Source organism: Protobothrops mucrosquamatus, unplaced genomic scaffold (genome assembly GCF_001527695.2).
Source record: "Protobothrops mucrosquamatus isolate PMUCROS unplaced genomic scaffold, P.Mucros_1.0 scaffold3766, whole genome shotgun sequence".
Lineage (NCBI taxonomy): Eukaryota > Metazoa > Chordata > Lepidosauria > Squamata > Viperidae > Protobothrops > Protobothrops mucrosquamatus.
The window spans coordinates 6,829-27,115 of NW_015389719.1; the positions used below are offsets into that span (position 1 = coordinate 6,829).

The window sequence follows — 20,287 nt, forward strand, 5'->3', positions numbered from 1 at the left end:
GGGGGGGGGGGAATGTGCCACAAATCTCGCACCTGAAGAATAGCTTTTTAAAAAAAAATCTGTCTTAAGTAGATTCGCTTCTTGGAAAAGCGAATACAGTAGCCGCTTTGGATTTCGCCAAGTAACTCAGGTTCGCCAGGTCCTAAAATTTCTCAAAAAGTAAGACCCTTTGTGGATTTTAACTTAGCACAGAACAGAACAGAATAGAATAACAGAGTTGGAAGGGACCTTGGAGGTCTTCTAGTCCAACCCCCTGCTCAAGCAGGATACTCTATATACCATTCAGACAAATGGCTGTCCAATCTCTTCTTAAAAAAACCTCCTGTGATGGAGCACCCACAACTTCTGGAGGCAGGTTGTTCCACTGGTTAATTGTTCCAACTGTCAGGAAGTTTCTCCTTAGTTCTAGGTTGCTTCTCTCCTTGATTAGTTTCCATCCTTTGCTTCTTGTCCTGCCTTCAGGCGCTTTGGAGAATAGCTTGACTCCCTCTTCTTTGTGGCAGCCCCTGAGATACTGGAACGCTGCTATCATGTCCCCCCTCGTTCTTCTCTTCATTAAACTAGACATACCCAATTCCAGCAACTGTTCCGTATATGTTTTAGCCTCCAGTCCCCTAATCATCTTTGTTGCTCTTCTCTGTACTCTTTCTAGAGTCTCAATGTCTTTTTTACATCGTGGTGACCAAAAGTGGATGCAGGATTCCAAGTGTGGCCTTACCAAGGCATTGTAAAGTGGTATTAATACTTCACGTGATCTTGATTCTTGACTGTGGAGTCCTTGGTGCTCTCTCTGAGCTTGGTGGTTTTCTTGCAGACATTTCATGACCCAACTAGGTAACGTCATCAATAATAGAAGGGAGAGGAGTTTGTGGAATAGAGGAAAAGGAGAAGGAGAGGAGGAGGAGGAGGAGGAGGAGGAGGAAGAATAGGAGGAGGAGGACTGTGGGTCCTTGGTGCTCTCTGAGCTTGGTGGTTTTCTTGCAGATGTTTCATGACCCAACTGGCTAAGGTCATCAGTGCTAGGAGACAGTGGGGCTTGTGGAATGGAGGAGGAAGGGAAGGAGAAAAGGAGGACGAGGAAGAGGACTATGGGGTCCTTGGTGCTCTCTGAGCTTGGCTGATTTTCTTGCAGACGTTTCATGACCCAACTAGGTAACATCATCAATACTAGAAGGGAGAGGAGTTTGTGGAATGGAGGAAAAGGAGAAGGGGAGGAGGAGGAGGAGGAGGAGGAGGAGGAGGAGGAAGAGGAAGAAGAAGAAGAAGAAGAAGAAGAAGAAGAAGAAAGAAGAAGAAGAAGAAGAAGAAGAAGAAGAAGAAGAAGAAGAAGAAGAAGAAGAAGAAGAAGAAGAAGAAGAAGAAGAAGAAGAAGAAGAAGAAGAAGAAGAAGAAGAAGAAGAAGAATAGGAGGAGGAGGAGGAGGAGGAGGACTGTGGGGTCTTTGGTGCTCTCTGTGCTGGATGGTTTTCTTGCAGACGTTTCATTACCAGCACTGATGATGTTACCTAGTTTGGTAATGAAATCAGCAAACCACCAAGATAAGAGAACACCAGAAGGACCTCACAAATAGGAAGAGTTGTCCAGTCTCCTTTTTTCTTCTGTTAGAGCAGGGGGTTGGACTAGAAGACCTCCGAGGTCCCTTCCATTATTCTATGAATGGCTCTTTGTGGTTTCCCTTCAAATGCTTCCTTCTAAGCATGTGTCTTGCTGTTCAGTAATCTTTGACAGTTGCTAGCAAAAACATTGGTCTTGCTGCAGAATTAGCTGCAGGTATCGTAACTAAGGTATTTAACATCCACAGTGATATTTTGGGTGTTGCGATGCCATTATGCGACTTACATGATTCACACCGTTTGTAAGATGGTCTTACACACTTGTGGCTACTGGATGGGAAATAATTTGAAAGGTAGAAGTTAGTTTTCCTTGTTCCCTTCTGGGAGGAGGGGGCTTTGTGGTATGCGGAGCAGAACATCCAGAGTCAGCCACAGTTCCATACAGTATTAACTTTGTGAATTCTCACGCTTCCTCTTTCTACTATGTGTTCAAGCTAGACACTGATTAATATGTATATGTTCTTTATATGTAAAGGTGTAGTTTTATACATATGCTGTATATAAGCACACTTAAATGTGTGTTATGCATGTGTACACTTTTGAGAGCAGGCAACAAAATTTCATTCTGGATGTGGGCCAACGTGCACACTTTGTGAAAAATGACAATAAAAGTTATTTATCTAGTATTTTGCAAGAAGGTGCTAGTTCTATTCAAGAATGAGATAACCTGCATGGACGTGAAGGGGAAAAAACATATATTTTTTTTCATGTAACCTAGCGGAAGGAAATTGAAAGCAATATGGAGGTTGCGTGAAATACATCAGTGGTGGGATTCAAATGTGGGAACAACCGGTTCTCTGTGTGGATGCCGCTTCCGGAAGTCCGTTCTGAGCCTGGGCAACAAAAAATTAGCTACCGGTTCTGCCGAACTGGTGCGAACTGGCTGAATCCCACCACTGCTTACGACCAACGTTTCTGTAGCTAAGCAAGACAGTTTTAATGAATATTGCCCCATTTTATGACCTTTCTTGCCACCATTGTTAAGTGAATCACTCCAGTTGTTAAGTTAGTAACACGGTTGTTAAGTGAATCTGGTGAGGCGGGCACAGCAGTGCCTGCCTTTTCTGTGTCGCATGAGAAAAGCACATCTTCCTTCCCCTGTCCTTACCACTTTCTACAGAGGGATGATTGAGAGCATCCTGTCATATGGCATCACAGTCTGGTTTAGTAGCATCACTGCTTCCGACAGGAAAGCGGTGCAGAGAGTGGTGAGGACAGGAGAAAAGATCATTGGCAGCTCCCTCCCTCCCATCCAGGACATAGCACAGAAGTGTTGCTTGAGCAGGGTCCGTAAGATTATCTGGGACCCTACACATCCTCTCCACGACCTGTTTTCCTTGTTACCTTTTGGGAGGAGGCTTCGTGGTATCCATAGCAGAACATCCAGATTCAGCCATAGTTTCATTCCATACAGCATTAACCTTGTGAACTCTCAAGCTTCTTCCTTCCATTATATATTCAAGATGGACAGTATTTAATATTCATTTGCTATGTATATGTAGGGATGTGAGTCTATACATATGTTGCACATAGTATGTTTAGGTGTATGTCATGTATGTGTTTCACTTTGAGAGCAGGCAACTAAATTTCATTTTTGATGTGTGCCGTTGTGCCCACAATAAAAAAATGACAATAAAGGTTATCCCATCTTATCTTATCTTATCTTATCTTATCTTATCTTATCTTATCTTATCTTATCTTATCTTATCTTATCTTATCTTATCTCCTATCTTATATCTTATCTTACCTTACCTTGCCTTACCTTACCTTACCTTACCTTACCTTACCTTATCTTATCTTATCTTATCTTATCTTATCTTATCTTATCTTATCTTATCATCTTATCTTATCTTGTCAGAAGGTCACAAAATGACACACACACACACCCAGGACACTGCAACCATCATAAATACATGCCATATACATGCAGTAAGAAGATTACAGGAGAATAAAATTATTGGCTTTGCTTTCATGGCTGCAGGAAGTATAATATTTGTCAGAGGTAAAAAAAAACAGAGATAACGGTGGAGATCCTACTACTGTATATAACAAAAGCTGTGAACCTTTGCGCATTTCAGCTGCTTTTGCTCACGTGGATTTGTGAAATTGCACTAGTTGACTAGCAATTCAGCAGTCAACCTTTCTGTGGAGGTCAACAGTGAATGAACTGCGCCCAGCTAGGAACTTTTCATGCCAACTATTTATTTAACAGAAGAAAGACAGCATGAATGCATAAAAGCTCACAAAAGCAGCGTACAAGAGGTGTGTCAAAATGTAAAACATCAGTGAGCCGTTTTAGAAACACACAGCACAAGTGAGGAATACATCAACAATAAAGGGATAAATAAAACGACGAATAAAAGTAAATTATGTATGAGCAGCTACTGGGGTGGCTAAACCTGTGGGTGGATATCTAGATTATTTAATCCTTAGGCAGCAGTGCCCTCTAGATGACGGATTTCATTCAGTGAACCTTCCGAGGGGGCCATTCTGTCACAATATAGTAATAATAATAATAATAATAATAATAATAATAATAATAATAACAACAACAACAACAACAGCAACAACAATAACAACAATAACAACAACAACAACAACAACAACAACAATAATAATAATAATAATAATAATAATAATAATAATAATAATAATAATAATAAAGTTGGAAGGGACCTTGGAGGTCATCTAGTCCAACCCCCTGCTTAGGCAGGAAACCCTATACCATTTCAGACACATGGCTGTCCAGTCTCTTCTTAAAAATCTCCAGCGTTGGAGCATTCACAACTTCTGGAGGCAGGTTGTTCCACTGATTAATTGTTCTAATTGTCAGGAAATTTCTCCTTAAGTTGCTTCTCTCTTTGGTTAGTTTCCATCCGGTGCTTGGAGAATAGCTTGACTCCCTCTTCTTTGGAGCAGCCCCTGAGATATTGGAAGACTGCTATCATGTCCCCCCTCATCCTTCTCTTCGTTAAACTAGACATACCCAATTCCAGCAACCGTTCCTTATATGTTTTAGCCTCCAATCCCCTGATCATCTTTGTTGTTCTTCTCTGTACTCTTTCTAGAGTCTCAACATCCTTTTTCCATCGTGGTGACCAAAACTGGATGCAGTATTCCAAGTGTGGCCTTATGAATACCAACTCTGGAACAAAACAATTTAATAGGACAACCCAAAATTACCTTCTCCAGTTCATTCAGATTAAAGTTTTATTATATCCTAAATGTTAACAAAATATAAAGTAACGATTGGTACCCCATCCACACCTAGAATACTGCATCCAATTTTAGTCACCACACTATTAAAAAGATGTCAAGACTCTGGAAAGAGTGCAGAGAAGAGCAACAAAGATGATCAGGGGACTGGAGGCTAAAATATACAAGGAACGGTTGTTAGAATTGGGTATGTCTAGTTTAATGAAGAGAAGGATGAGGGGGGACATGATAGCAGTCTTCCAGTATCTCAGGGGTTGCCACAAAGAAGAGGGGGTCAAGCTATTCTCCAAAGCACCTGAAGGCAGGACAAGGAACAGTGGATGGAAACTGATCAAGGAGAGATTCAATCTAGATCTAAGGAGAAATTTCCTGACAGTGAGAACAATCAACCAATGGAACAGCTTGGCTCCAGAAGTTGTGGGAGCTCCATCACTGGAGGCTTTCAAGAAGAGACTGGACAGCCACTTGTCAGAAATGGTATAGGGTCTCCTGCTTGAGCATGGCAGTTGGACTAGATCAGGGGTCCCCAAACTGTGGACCAGTGGTGGGATTCACCCAGTTCGCACCACTTCGGCAGAACCGGTAAGCTAATTTTTTGTTGCCCAGGCCCAGAATGGACTTCCAGAAGTGGCATCCACACAGAGAACTGGTTGTTCACATATTTGAATCCCACCACTGCTGTGGGCCACAACCGGGCTGTGGTCTATTTGCAACTGGGCCACGTGAGCCGTGGGCTGGCGCATATGCACACATGTGCATGCAGTCTGACACACGAGGTGCGGTCATTGAGATAGTTTAGAACGTAGAATCTTAGGGCTGGAAGGGACCTTAGGGGTCTTCTAGTCCAAACTCCTGCTCAAGGTCAGGGACTTCATACCAACCCAGTCAAATGGTTGTCCAATCTATTTTTGAAAAGCTCCAGTGATGGAGCACCCACACTCTCAGATATAATCCTAGCTAGTTGGGAGTTACTAACATGGTTTCAAGGGTATGGCTGGATCCTATAAATTTGCTGGCATCACAAAACTGAATTGTGTTTGGAAGACTTTTTTTTACCCTTCTCTTCTTCACAGGGAAACACAATGGGCAGTTTTTAAAATTATTACTTTGTAATAAAACTAGGTCTAATCAAACTTCCTAACATTTAAATGGAAGCAGTTTTCAAAGGAAAGGAGAGAAAAAAAGAAAGAACTGCTTTTGTAACAGTCCTAAAAATTTCCCTCTTAGAATGTCTTTTAGCAATACCATGACAACAACAAAGGGAAAATGATAATTGACATTAATTTCATTACACTGGAAGAGACATTCAGCTAAGAATCCAAGAATTAATGATTGGTAATTAATTCCAGGAAGTTTTATGAAAAAATGCAATGCCAACACAACACCTGTTTCATTTTCTCTTTGGCCCTGCATTCATTTCTCCTTACATAATCTACTTGCTTCCAGTTGACGTGAGTCAGAAACAATTGCAGGAAATTTAAAGTCTTGTTTTTTCTCTGTGGATCTTCTTGTGATCTGTGTACCCTTTCTCAATTCCAGTGAAGGCCTATAAATTAAGTAAGCTAGATCTATTTTCTTGTGCACATTTACATGAGAATATCCATCAACTGGTCATCATCACATTACAAAATCACCATGGAGGTCATCTAATATAACACCGTGTCTAAATCTCTAAGACAACCTTCCATATATTAGTACCATCCAGATGTATTGGACATTAAATTCCTACCTTCTTCTATGAGGTTGGTAGGAATGGAGTCATTACCCAGTACAAAGCAGGTATCAAACTAGCCATGAATAACCTAAAAATTAAGTTGGTATGTTCTGGAACAGATTATGCAAAGAGCGGTTTAACTTTCCTTTCAGTGTCTGTCATATCAACGATTCAAAACATTCTTGATTTATGTGGCTCATTTGAGTTTCTTCGTCACGCTGGGATCACTTTCAGTGGAAGAAAACTGAAGAGGCCAACAAGTTACTGGCATATTATGGCTTAAATTATTTCCTCAATCTCTATTTTAATGACTTCTGTGTGTTTGTTGCTTCGCTTCTAGTTCAGCTTTGAAACCACTAACAAAAGGAGTAAACATTTAAGAATCAAATTCCTATGGATTCCTGGTTATATTTGATTTACCTAAACATCATCTATTTAATGTTTGTGTAAAACTCAATAATATTTTGTAAAATGAGAATAATAGATGTTGCTCCTCCCCAAAAAATAATATATACTATATATTTATAGCTCTTTTGAAATACCTCTTTGCATTTTTAGTTGAACATGAAATGCCTGAAAAAAAACCATTTCCCCAACCTTTGGTCATATTTAAGAAGTAAGGCCAATCTTTGTGGTTTCTGTACAGAGGAACAATAGCAACAACGAGTCCCAAATCAGTAGAAAGAAAAGATAAAGCGAAGGAGATTTGTTGTTGTTAGTTGTGAAGTCGTGTCCGACCCATTGTGACCCCATGGATAACGTTCCTGCAGGCCTTCCTGTCCTCTACCATCTTCTGGAGTCCATTGAAGCTCACGCCTACTGCTTCAGTGACTCCATCCAGCCCCCTCATTCTCTGTCCTCCCATTCTTCTCTTGCCCTCCATCTTTCCCAGCATTAGGCTCTTCTCCAGTGAGTCCTTCCTTCTCATTAGGTGGCCAAAGTACTTGAGTTTCAACATCAGGATCTGGCCTTCTAAAGAGCAGTCGGGGTTGATCTCCTCTAGGACTGACCGGTTTGATCGTCTTGCAGTCCGGGGGACTCGCAGGAGTCTTCTCCAGCACCATAGTTCAAAGGCCTCAATTCTTTGGCGCTCAGCCTTTCTTATGGTCCAACTTTCACAGCCATACATTGCAACTGGGAAAACCATGCCCTTGACTATACGCACTTTTGTTGGCAGGGTGATGTCTCTGCTTTTTAGTATGCTGTCTAGATTTGCCATAGCTTTCCTCCCCAGGAGCAAGCGTCTTTTAATTTCTTGGCTGCAGTCCCCATCTGTGGTGATCTTGGAGCCCAGGAAGATAAAATGTTTCACTACCTCCATTTCTTCCCCATCTATTTGCCAGGAATTGAAACTAAATATTTGGGTGTATATTTTGGGAAAGTGCTTGATTGGCCTCTGATCTCTAATAATGGCATATACTGTATGTTCATATGAAGATATCGAAAAATATACTGGATAACGGCATCTGATGGGAGTTTGCCTGCTGGCTAAGCAACAATCAGCAATGGGTACCGAGCAATGTTAATTGTTCATAAACATTTCATATATATTTTTCAAATAATAGACATAATCTCCGTAGACATTTCGGAAACTGCCTAAACTGAGATGGCTCTGCTTAAAGGGGATTTTTTTTGGGGGGGGGCCCTCGAACCAAAATAATTTCCACTTCAGCCCCATTGGAATAAAATGGCCGTGCTTGTAAATGTTTTCAGAACAGTCCAGATCTATCTATCCTATTTCCCAGGTAATGTACGTAACTACCCATTACCTTCGTTGTCTTTTGTAATTTTGCAACTTTCTCAAGAAACTTTGGGTTGTAGGGCCCCGTTTTCTTGCTACCTCTTGTCCCTTTTACAATCGTGTTCCTGTTTCGTAGCATGGAATTGCTACAGCTGATTTAATATCCACTATTGAACTTGCACTGCCTAATCACGAGATCAGTGAAAAGGGTTTGTGTTTGTAGCCTTCCTAAATTCAAACTCAGGCTTGTCACTTTCCGTTGATCAAGGATTCTGCTGCCTCTTTGCTGTCGATTGGGTAAGATTGTTGAAGGCTGAGCAAGAATTTGGGGTGTTTAGCCCCCGGATGGTCTTGCCAAAGCCACAACGGAGGCCTGATTGCTTCAGACGCAAGCTCAAGGCAAACAAACCCATGTAGTGCCTGATTAGGGTTTATACCGTTGAGATCTGGGACCGGGGGGGGGGAATTCATCTCTGTTTACAGTAGTAGCCATATCCCTTGGCTTCAAAGGAGGGCTTTCAAAAAGAGCTCCAAGATTTGGAGGTTTTGGCAAGGACCCCCAGGCCTTCTGGCACATCAACGGTGACAACGGAGAGGGAGAACATTTTTAGGCTGCTTCCAGCTTCGTCAGTTTCTTGATTCCCGCCTTCTCAAACTCGCTTGTTAGTCAGGGAGGTGGACACGTCAACTTCCAGAGTTCTCAGCAGTCCACAACATTCTTCTTGAGGGATTCTGCTTGGAGTCGAAAGCCCAGACAAGCTAAGGGATTCCTAGAGTGCCTGACAACCTTTGTCTTCTTACCAATAGAAGAGAATATTTGTAGGTCAGTGTTGAATTGTTGGGTCCTCGGTTCTCTCTGAGCTAGGCAGCACTGATGAAGTTACCTACTTTGGTAATGAAATGTCTGCAAGAAAACTTCTAAACTTAGAAAGTACCAAGGACTCCTCATTCCTCCTCCTCCTCCTCCTCCTCCTCCTCCTCCTCCTCCTCCTCCCCCCCCCTTCTTCTCTTGTCTACCTTCTCCTTCTCTTCTCTGTTTTTCTTGCCATGTACATGTATACATCTGAACTAGACTGTGTTGTTTCTCTGTGTCATAGAATATATGTGGGTATATGCATTTTTTGTCATATTCATGTAGGTGGTGATCCTTGAGAGCTGTATGCAACAAAATTTCAATTTAATGTATGCTGATTAGTCTACAACCAAAGTGACAATAAAGCTATTCTATTCTATTCTATTCTATTCTATTCTATTCTATTCTATTCTATTCTACTCTACTCTACTCTACTCTACTCTACTCTATATTCTATATTGTATTCTGTTCTGTTCTGTACTGTTCTATTCTATTCTATTCTATATTCTATTCTATATTCTATTCTATATTCTATTCTATATTCTGTTCTGTTCTGTACTGTACTGTTCTCTTCTATTTTCTATTCTATGTTCTGTTCTATTCTATTCTATTCTATTCTATTCTATTCTATTCTATTCTATATTCTATTCTATATTCTATTCTGTTCTGTTCTATATTCTGTTCTACTGTTCTGTTGTATTCTATTCTATTCTATTCTATTCTATTCTATTCTATTCTATTCTATTCTATTCTATTCTATTCTATTCTATTCTGTTCTGTTCTGTTCTGTTCTGTTCTGTTCTATTCTATTACATTCCATTCCACATTCCGTTCCATTCCATATTACATTAAATTCCATATTCCATTCTATATTCTATATTCTATATTCTGTTGTGTTCTACACTATTGTGCCTTCTTCTTCACTTTCACCTCCTCCTCTTTCCCTCTTCACAGCTGCCCACACATCCTTTCCCTCTTCCATTTCCCATTCTTAATTTTTATATAACGATATTCCTAAAGTGGTAGGCATAGTTACTCTGACTTTTTTTTTTTTTTTTTTACATTTTTGGAAAGAGTACAGGAAAGACAGGTCTAAAAATATCAAGACGTTTTCATTCATGAAACCTTATAGCTCGCCCCTTGCTTTGTTCTGCCTTGACATTTAACGTAACAATTTTTTCCAGCAGGTGGGAATCGTCCTTAGTGGAATAAGTTGAAGTTGATCCTTACTGTGGGATTTGCTGAAGTCCTGTTTTCCCCCCCCCCAACTGCTTGCCCTGCCAGATTTTGAAGAATGAGGCAAACCATCAAGCTGTACTGTGTTATCATCTTGATCTGCGGGTTGTGAAATGTGTAAAATTTCTCTCTTTTCTCCTTTCAGGTTTCTTCTCTTGGATATTAAGCTTTGCATCCCAAGATCATGACATTTCAAGGGCTCCAGGTGTTGTTTGGGGTGTTTCTTTGCTCTTGCTGTGTAAAAGGATCCTCGCAGCCCCAGCCTCGGGTGTTCTTAACCTTCAATGGTAAGTAAATGGTTGTAGAACGTTGTTTTCCTGGGCGTTCCTTCTTCTTTTATCTTTCTTTTCCTTTCCTTTCACCCTTTCCCCTGTCTTTCTTTTTTTTCTCCCTTTCCCTTTCCTTTCTTGCCTTCTTTTATGTTCCATTTGTTTCCTTCATCCATCTTCCTTTCCTTTTTTATCTTCCTTTCCTTTCATTTTATCTTCCTTTCCCTTCTTCTTTTATTTTTCTTTCCCTTTCTTTTCTTGTCTTCTTTTATGTTCCTTTCCTTTCCTCCTTTCCTCTTTTCCCTTTCCCTTTCTCCTGTCTCCTTCCCTTCCCTTCCTTTCCTCCTTTCCTCTTTTCCCTTTCCCTTTCTCCTGTCTCCTTCCCTTCCCTTCCCTTCCCTTCCTCCTTTCCTTTCCTTTCCTTTCCTTTCCTTTCCTTTCCTTTCCTTTCTTTTCCTTTCCTTTCCCTTCCTTCCCTTCCCTCTTTTCCTTCCCTTCCCTTCCCTCTTTTCCTTTCCTTTCCTTTCCTTTCCTTTCCCTTCCTTTCTTTCTTTTCCTTCCCTTCCCTTCCCTCTTTTCCTTCCCTTCCCTTCCCTCTTTTCCTTTCCTTTCCTTTCCTTTCCTTTCCCTTCCTTTCTTTCCCTTCCCTCTTTTCCTTTCCTTCCCTTCCCTCTTTCCCTTCCCTTCCCTTCCCTTCCCTTCCTTCCCTCTTTTCCTTTCCTTTCCTTTCCTTCCCTTCCCTTCCCTTCCCTTCCCTTCCCTTCTCCTTTTATCTTCCTTTCCTTCTCCATTAATGAACCATGACATGAAATACAGCTTTATCCACCTAATTTCCATATGTGTGTTGAGTTCGCTCCTACTAATATTGATACAGTGTTCTTCCTGAGATTTCAAGGAGTGGTGCTTTGCCCCCACCCGCCCACCCACCCCGCCGCCCTTTTAATGCCCTTGAGCTCTTGCATGTGATCAATGTAGGCATCTCTGTATTAATGGGAATGTTTTCCTAAGGGTTGCAGAGCTGCATTTCAAATGGCTTTCCTGAGCAGCTTCTCATGTGATGAACTGCTCAGCTGGAATTATAATTTAGCAGATGACAGATCCACCAGGGCAATTAAGTCCTCCAGAGGCAGGAGGCTATGCCACCGGTTGCTCCTGGTTTTAAAGAGCCCTGGTTTTGTTTAGATTTTACTTTTTGCAGCTGGCAAATACAATTAATCGCAACCATTCTTTCTCTCCAATAAAGGTACAGTCCCATATTTCCACCACGGCCCCTCTTCTTGTTGTAACAGTTCTTGGTAAGTTCAGGAACAATACTTTACATCAGGGGGTCTTCAAACTTGGCCCTTTTATGACTTGTGGACTTCAGCTCCCAGAACTCCTCAGCCAGCGTGCCTGGCTGAGGAATTCTGGGAGTTGAAGTCCACAAGTCATAAAAGGGCCAAGTTTGAAGACCCCCTGCCTTATATCAATGTTTCTCAACCTTAGCAACTGTATGGTTTGTGGACTTCAACTCCCAGAATTCCCCAGTCAGCTGGGAGTCAAAGTCAAAGTCCATAAATCGTCAAGTAGTTAAGGTTGAGAAACATTGCTTTATATCATCTCATCCAAGCCCATAGAAAACACACGTTCAGTGCAAGAACCCATCTTAAAGCATCTCAGCTCCCTGCGTGGCATTGCTTTGGATATTAGGGACTCTTTTTCTCCCATCATTGAACCGGTAACTGCTTTCCTGTAAATTATATTCATTGTTCTGATGGTCTCTCTTCTAGCAGAAGAGATATAGGAGAAGAGAATTGGGAAGGGCAAATCCCGCTCTCCAATTTTATTCTTACAACAACCCTCTGAGATAGATGGAGGTGGAGAGTTAATCCTAACAACTCCTGAGGCTCTGAACTTGAATGGAGAATTGAAACCGAATCACCTTGATTGTTGGTTTAGATTGGCAGCAACTGACCAAGATTTGGAATTATAGGCATGTTTCATCCAACACTTGGTCTGCACTAGCTTATGTTTCAGTTCCAGCTTTCCTGTTACAGCAGGGGTCTTTAAACGTGGCTCTTTTATGACTGAGGAATTCTGGGAGTTGAAGTCCACAAGTCATAAAAAGGGCCAAGTTTGAAGACCCCTGTGGTACAATGTAGATGCAGGGGAGAAGTGGAGGATAGACAATCTCTTGTTTGGGATTCAGTTGATGTGTGGGGAAGAAAATCATTTTTCTCTGGGTTGAATATATAGTTTCCTCCGTCTGTGCTTTGGTTTAGGCTAGTCCTCTGCATTTCAGCCTATCTCGCCAGAGACCCTGGAAATCCATGCCACGCAGTGGCATCCGTATATATGCCAGGTCCACATTTCTTTTGCAACCCTTTTACATGAGGTAGTATCGGCGTTAGGAAGTCCAGTACATTCGAAGGATGACTTCCTGTCTTTGGATGAAGGATGTTGATGATAACAATGGTGATGATAATGTTATCAATTCAGTCATGTCCAACTCTTGGTGATTTTGTGGATCGGTTCTCTCTACATCTTCCAATCTTGCAGTACTGTGAGTTGTTCTGTCCTCTGGCTGGTGTCAGCTTTGATGGTGTCATGCCACCATGTTCTCTGGCAACCTGGTTCCCTTTTACTGCAAACATTTCCAAACATAACAATAACACTAACAATAATAGAGTTGGAAGGGACCTTTGAGGTCTTCTAGTCCAACCCCCCTGCTAGGTATAGGCAGGAAACCTCATACCATTTCAGACAAATGGGTTGTCCAGTCTCTTCCTAAAAAACATCCAGTGTTTAGAACATCCACAACTTCTGGAGGCAGGTTGTTCCCCTGATTAATTGTTCTAATTCTCAGGGAATTTCTCCTTAGTTCTAGGTTGCTTCTCTCCTTGATTAGTTTCCATCCATTGCTTCTTGTTCTGCCTTCCAAAGGACTGAGGGTGACATGATAGCAGCCTTCCGATATCTAAGGGGATACTACAAAGAAGAGGGAAGGTCAACCTATTTTTCAAAGCACCAGAAGCAAGACGAGAAACAATGGATGGAAACTAATCAAGGAGAGAAGCAACCTGAAACTAAGGAAAAACAGTGGAACGGCTTGCCTCCAGACGTTGTGGGTACTCCATCACTGGAGGTTTTAAAGAAGAGATTGGACAATCATTTGAAATGGTATAGCATGTCCTGCTTGAGCAGGGAATTGGACTAAAACTAAAGTCCCGTCCAACTTTTGTTATTCTCCATGATCATCTCAGATCTGAGATGAGCCAAAACACAAAACCCACAGAAACGAAGAACCCAAAAATCGTTCATTCTTCAAAGTAGTTGAGCAAAGGGTTGGACTAGAAGTTCCTCAAGGTTCCTTCCAACCCTGTTATTCTCTTCTGTTCTAAGACCTGATCTTTGTTTCTCCTGTCCATGGAGGGTTGCTACCTGCTCTGTTTTGGCAGATAGCTCTTTCACTCTGCTTAATGACCCAGTTGCTTAACGACTGCAACTGGAGAGCCGGGATTGTGATAATTGAGTGAACCAGTCACATGGGCATCTAGAAAGAGTACAGAGAAGAGCAACAAAGACGATCAGGGGACTAGAGGCTAAAACATATAAGGAACGGTTGCTGGAATTGGGTATGTCTAGTTTAATGAAGAGAAGGACGAGGGGGGACAGGATAGCAGTGTTCCAATATCTCAGGGGCTGCCACAAAGAAGAGGGAGTCAAGCTATTCTCCAAGGCGCCTGAAGGCAGGACAAGAAGCAACGGATGGAAACTAATCAAGGAGAGGAGCAACCTAGAACTAAGGAGAAACTTCCTGACAGTTAGAACAATTAACCAGTGGAACAACCTGCCTCCAGAAGCAGTGAATGCTCCAACACTGGAAGTTTTTAAGAAGAGACTGGACAGCCATTTGTCCGAAATGGTATAGGGTTTCCTGCCTGAGCAGGGGGTTGGACTAGATGACTTCCAAGGTCCCTTCCAACTTTACCATTATTATTATTATTATTATTATTATTATTATTATTATTATTGTTGTTGTTTTGTTGTTGTTGTTGTTGTTATTATTATTATTATTATTATTATTATTATTATTATTATTATTGACCCAGTTGCTTAACGACTGCAACTGGAGAGCCGGGATTGTGATCATTGAGTGAACCAGTCCCATGGGCATCTTACTTAATGACTGCAACAACCTACTGCCAAGATTCTCAGCCCAGTTGCGGGAAGTTGAGGGCTGCGTTTATGGTATATATATAAAAAACATCACAATGGTGGTCGTGACAAAGCGATGGAAGCCTTGCCTGTTTTTGTGTCTGTTGCGTGCTGACTTTCCCAAATCATACCGTCTGGATGCTCCTGAGGGACTGCAAAGCGATCTAGAAATATAATGTCCTCCTCAACTGAAAACGTATGCTGCAGAGAGAATGAGATGATTTTTAAGTGCCTGAGCCAACTTCGGCATGGGACAATAAAACGTCTGTGCATTTTGGAGTCTAGTGTGGTGTTGTCTGGATCTATTTACGCACATTGCTTTATCTCCTGAAAAGTCTCCAGAGCTTCCTGCTCCCTTTTTTTTTTGCCATCTTTTATAATAATTTGGGCCTGTTGCTGCTAACCATCAGCAGAAGATATGAAACAGCATGTGGGCTTCACGCCAGGAGGCTGTCAGTGGGACTGTCAGTTTTCAGTTATCGTGTAAGGGCTGCTACCCTTTGAGTTTCGGTGAAAATAACGCGTGAGGTTAGCCGATCGAGTTTCCATTTGAATTTCATTCCCCGCCTGCGATTTTGTTTTTTGTTGGGTTTTTTTTTCCTACCAGGGCATGTCAGGAATTAGCTCTGATTACTGAATTCGAGCAGATCTTTCTTTCCAAGTGCCCAGTGCCAAAGACACAGACTAAGCTGGTGATCCAAATCGCTTGTTAAGTGGAATGAGAGCAGGCGTGTCATGCTGAGTTTGGAGAAAGAAACAAGAGGGGAGGGGAAATGAAAAAAAAGAAACCCCATTGAAAGGTAATATAAAAAAGAAAGACGAGCGGACGAAGGGAGTAACACATTCTGTCTGTCAAAGCATTCAGCCTTTTTTCCCCCGTTTTAATTACAGACTGTTTGCTTTGCAGCCGATACTGTCACCCCGGTGTCTAGAAAGTTATTTTCTTCATTACCCCTCGATTTTCAAAATTCATCCGGCTGTCGTCTTTTAATAAGTATCGCTGGCGGAAACTTGGAAGGGGCACATGCCAGCCTGCCTATCTCACTTGTTTTTTTAAAAAAACACACAGATAAACTTTCTCTTCTAGAGGTCATTTGACAGATAATTTACAGTAGTGGCCAAAATTGTGGAAACCTTTTGGGGAAAGTGTACAGTAGAAATGCCACCGTTGGTTAAGTTTCCACCCATTTTTCTTCTAATTTCTTTATAACTGTAGCTTTTTTTACTTAACAATACTATTTTACGTCGCTTTCTGGGTGACCAGTCAACTCTTTGCACCATGACTTTAATTTTATTACGTTTTACAAGCTCACTAAATGAAAGAACACCAAAAAGAACCAACCAACTTGATAGCCATCACATAACACACTGACAAATGTCCTCCTCTCAGCTTCAATACATGACATCAATATCTGAGTCCTACTGTGATCTGATTGGCTCATGGCCAAAACAAGATGACACCTGATTGGCTCTCTAAACACTCATGCTCATTGGCTACCATTAGATGAAGGAAAGCTACCTGAGATCAACCTAAGCAAGTTGTGCTTCCTTTTTCTGGTTATTTGGCTATAACTTTTCATAGAATACAGTATAGATAATTGAACAAACTTTGTTGCATTACGTTCTTGATTAAATTATCTTTCCATTGATATATACTTTTATGGTACTACTCCAAAGAAAGAGTGGTGTTAATAGCCATCAAATCTCAAAAATACACTTTTCCCAAAAGGTTTCACAATTTTGGCCACTACTGTATGTTGAAGACTTAGCTGTCTAGCCAGGTCTCTTTAAACCAACTATTCTAGAAGTTCCCCTCAATGGTTATGAGCCAATCTTGATTTCTTTATGGTTCTAAGTGCATTATTGTATTAACCAAGGTCAGACCCTGGAGAAAGGTTACTTAATCTTTCCACTCTCCCTGCCTTCAATTTTAGACACATAAAAGGCTAGACATTTCCAGTTAGGCCAGTATTCCTTTTGGACTGGAGAAGTCGGACTTGCTCGCTGTATTTTAAGCAGTTCTAGGCTGGGCTTTGTTCCTCTATGGCAGTGATGGCGAACCTTTTAGAGACCGAGTGCCCAAAACCTGGTCCCGCCCCGCCCCACCCCCTGCCCCATCCCCACTCCACCCTCACCCCGCCTGCCCACAGGGCCACTCACCACCTCCAGGGCCTGTTGCAGATCACCCAGCAGCGCCATGGCAGCCACACCCTCTGCCCGCGCCCCGTAGCATCAACTGTGCATGATGGGGTGTGAGGACAGAGTCTTGTCTACGCTGCCGGGCTGCCATGTCCTTGTCTGCGCTGCTCCACATGGGTCATGCTCGGGGGTGACTCTCCTCCAGGGGAGCTTCTGGTGAAGAGGGGGTCACGGGAGGAGGCAAAGCTGGGGCAATGGCACGTGTGCCCACAGAGAGGGCTCCGAGTGCCGCCTCTGGCACCCGTGCCATAGGTTCACCACCACTGCACTATGGTGTGATAATGAAGTTCGAAAACACAGCTGGTTGCAACTGGTCTCTGAAGCTTGGCTAAAGCTTTCAACTCTTTCTTGTGCTATAATGACATAAGGGGGGGTGTTTTCCCCTCCCTTCAAGGAACAGGGAGATAATACTTAACCAAAGAGAGATTTATTTGTTTAAACAAAACATAAGCGCAAGATGTTAAATGGTGTTTGGAAGTTGGGGAAGAAAAGCGAGACGTGGTTGAGGTAAGGAATCCAATCCTTTGCTTAGACGATAGTAGTTGGTGTTTGGCACATCTGGAGAACCCTGGTCTTGATAAACTGTCTTAAGTGCTCAGAAATTACAGGATTGCCGTGACTACGCTATTCGAAGATTTCCTTTGAACACTATCTAATTTTGCCCATGAAAATGGAACCGCAATTTTCTTTGCATTTCTGAGAAGAAATATAAGCTGTTTGGGGCTACTTTGCAGAAATGTTCTTAACCGCAGTTAGGATAATTATTCTATAACTGAAGTTATTCCATAACCTCTGAAATGCAGAAGAGATAAAACAGCTATTCCTCAAATCGTGACCCTGTAGAATTTTCTAAGTGTGTAGTACAGATCGCAACAACACTTAAGACTTCACGGTCTCCTAGCCTGCTAGAACAACTTACCGCTATTCATTTAGCGACCGGCATTGAAAAAAGTGACTCAGAACTGGTGTTCACCTCTACGACCATCATAACATCCCCATGATCACGTGATCAGAAATTGGGTGCCTGACAAACTGGCTTGTATGTATGATGGTTGCAGAATCCCTGGATGATATGATCACCAGTTGCAACCTTCCTAGTCACGTTTCCCACAAGCAAAGTCAATGGAGGAATCCAGATTCGCTTAACAACTGTGTTTGATTCACTTAACAACTGGAGTGGTTTGTTTAACCGCCATGGCAAATAAAATTGGGCGCGACTCACTTAAAACAGACGTGTCAAACACAAGGCCCGGGGGCCAGATGCGACCCGCAAAGTGGTTTCATGCAGCCCGCGAAGCCATCCTGGAAACAGTGAGGGAACGGCCCCCTCTGCCTTGGCCCTGGCCCAGTCCGGCCGGGAGCCAATGTACAATTTTGTGGTGGCCATCTATGCTGAAACGCATTCAGTCTTAGCTCCACAAGGTTGTCCAGAAACAGCGAGGAACCAGCCCCTGCCGTGTCAGCTCCGCCCCCTGGGTGCATGCTGGGGAGGTGTCCCCCTTTGTGAGGAATGAAGAAATGGACCATTTCTTGGCACTTGCCCCGGTCCCACCCCCTTCTGCCAGAGACCCTCAGATCTGTCCCACTCCTGCCCAGGCCCCCACAGGCACCCTTGACGCGAATGTAGGCCACACCCACTCCATCCACGCCCACCCAGTAGGCCGCACCTACCCAGCCCCCTCAAGGGTAACCGCAATGCTGATGCGGCCCTCAGTGAAATTGAGTTCTCCTACTCTTTTCCTCAAATGCAAAAATACGGCAACATCCGACGACGTTGCGATCTCACGAGCCTTCCATCTTTTTAAGCTATTTTTTAAAAAATATTTTCGGACACTTGGCAACTGACTCATATTTACGATGGCCGCACTGTCCTGGGGTCGTGTGATCCCCTTTGGCGACTTCTGATAAGCCAAGTCAATGGGGAAGCTGGAAAGGTCGTAAACCGGGGCAAAATTCACCTAACAACTGTCTTAGTTAGCAACAGAAATGTTTAGCTCAATGGTGATCATACGTTGAGGACTCCCTGTAACATCTAAGGGTCGTAACAGGGTTAGGATTTTCTGTCTGTGAATTCCACACTGTCTGTCCTTTACTACGTACAAACATTTTATAGAGAAGGAATGTCTTAGCCTGGTCAGGAAGCATACATTCTTGAAGCCTGATCATAAAACTTTCCATTTAGTTGAGTTCATCCACCAGATCTAATCCTGATTGGTTTTGGCCAATGCAAAGGGAAGATTAAAATGAAATGAAAGCAGGCAGTTGTTTCGCGCTGATTAATCATCAGCCTCAAACTCTAACATATGCACTATTAACTTCTTAGTCCAAGTCTCTCTGCATGACTGGGCCTGCTTCGGTGTTCAAGCGTTCTTAAGCTCGGAAATGTAATAATTGGAGTCATCTTACTGGTATTATAAGCTGCATTTCCATAGGTTTTTCTTAAAGAGATATTAGTGGGAGAAGATGGTTCACATTCATCAGAAGATTTCGTTCTCAGTTTTGGGGAAGAAAAGCTTAAACGTTACGAAATGTACACCAATGTTTGATAATAATAATAATAATAATAATAATAATAATAATAATAATAATAATAATAATAATAATAATAATAATGATGATGATGATGATGATGATGATGATGATGATGATGATGATGATGATGATGATGATGATGTTGGAAGGGACCTTGGAGGTCATCTAGTCCAACCCCCTACTCAGGCAGGAAACCCTATACCATTTCGGACAAATGGCTGTCCAGTCTCTTCTTAAAAACTTCCAGTGTTGGAACATTCACCGCTTCTGGAGGCAGGTTGTTCCACTGGTTAATTTTTCTAGCTGTCAGGAAGTTTCTCCTTAGTTCTAAGTTGCTTCTCTCCTTGCTTAGTTTCCACCCGTTGCTTCTTGTCCTGCCTTCAGGTGCTTTGGAGAATAACTTGACTCCCTCTTCTTTGGGGCAGCCCCTGAGATATTGGAACACTGCTATCATGTCCCCCCTCGTCCTCCTCTTCATTAAACTAGACATACCCAATTCTAGCAGCCGTTCCTTATATGCTTTAGCCTCCAGTCCCCTAATCATCTTTGTTGCTCTTCTCTGTACTCTTTCTAGAGTCTCAACATCTTTTTTACATCGTGGTGACCAAAACTGGATGCAGTATTCCAAGTGTGGCCTTACCAAGGCCTTGTAAAGTGGTATTAACACTTCATGTGATCTTGATTCTATCCCTCCGTTAATGCAGCCTAGCACTGTGT

The 20,287-nt window shown here is 42.3% G+C and overlaps 1 protein-coding gene across 1 annotated transcript in view; it reads left to right on the plus strand.

The window, feature by feature from the left end:
• LOC107298163 (semaphorin-3C-like) overlaps positions 1-20,287 on the plus strand; it is a gene marked incomplete at its 3' end in the record, with an annotated part of 125,636 nt that overhangs the window by 1,224 nt on the left and 104,125 nt on the right. Inside the window, exon 2 of the mRNA XM_015827527.1 lies at positions 10,519-10,660. Coding sequence (XP_015683013.1) covers positions 10,558-10,660 — 103 coding nt within the window. The remainder of the gene's footprint in view (positions 1-10,518; positions 10,661-20,287) is intronic.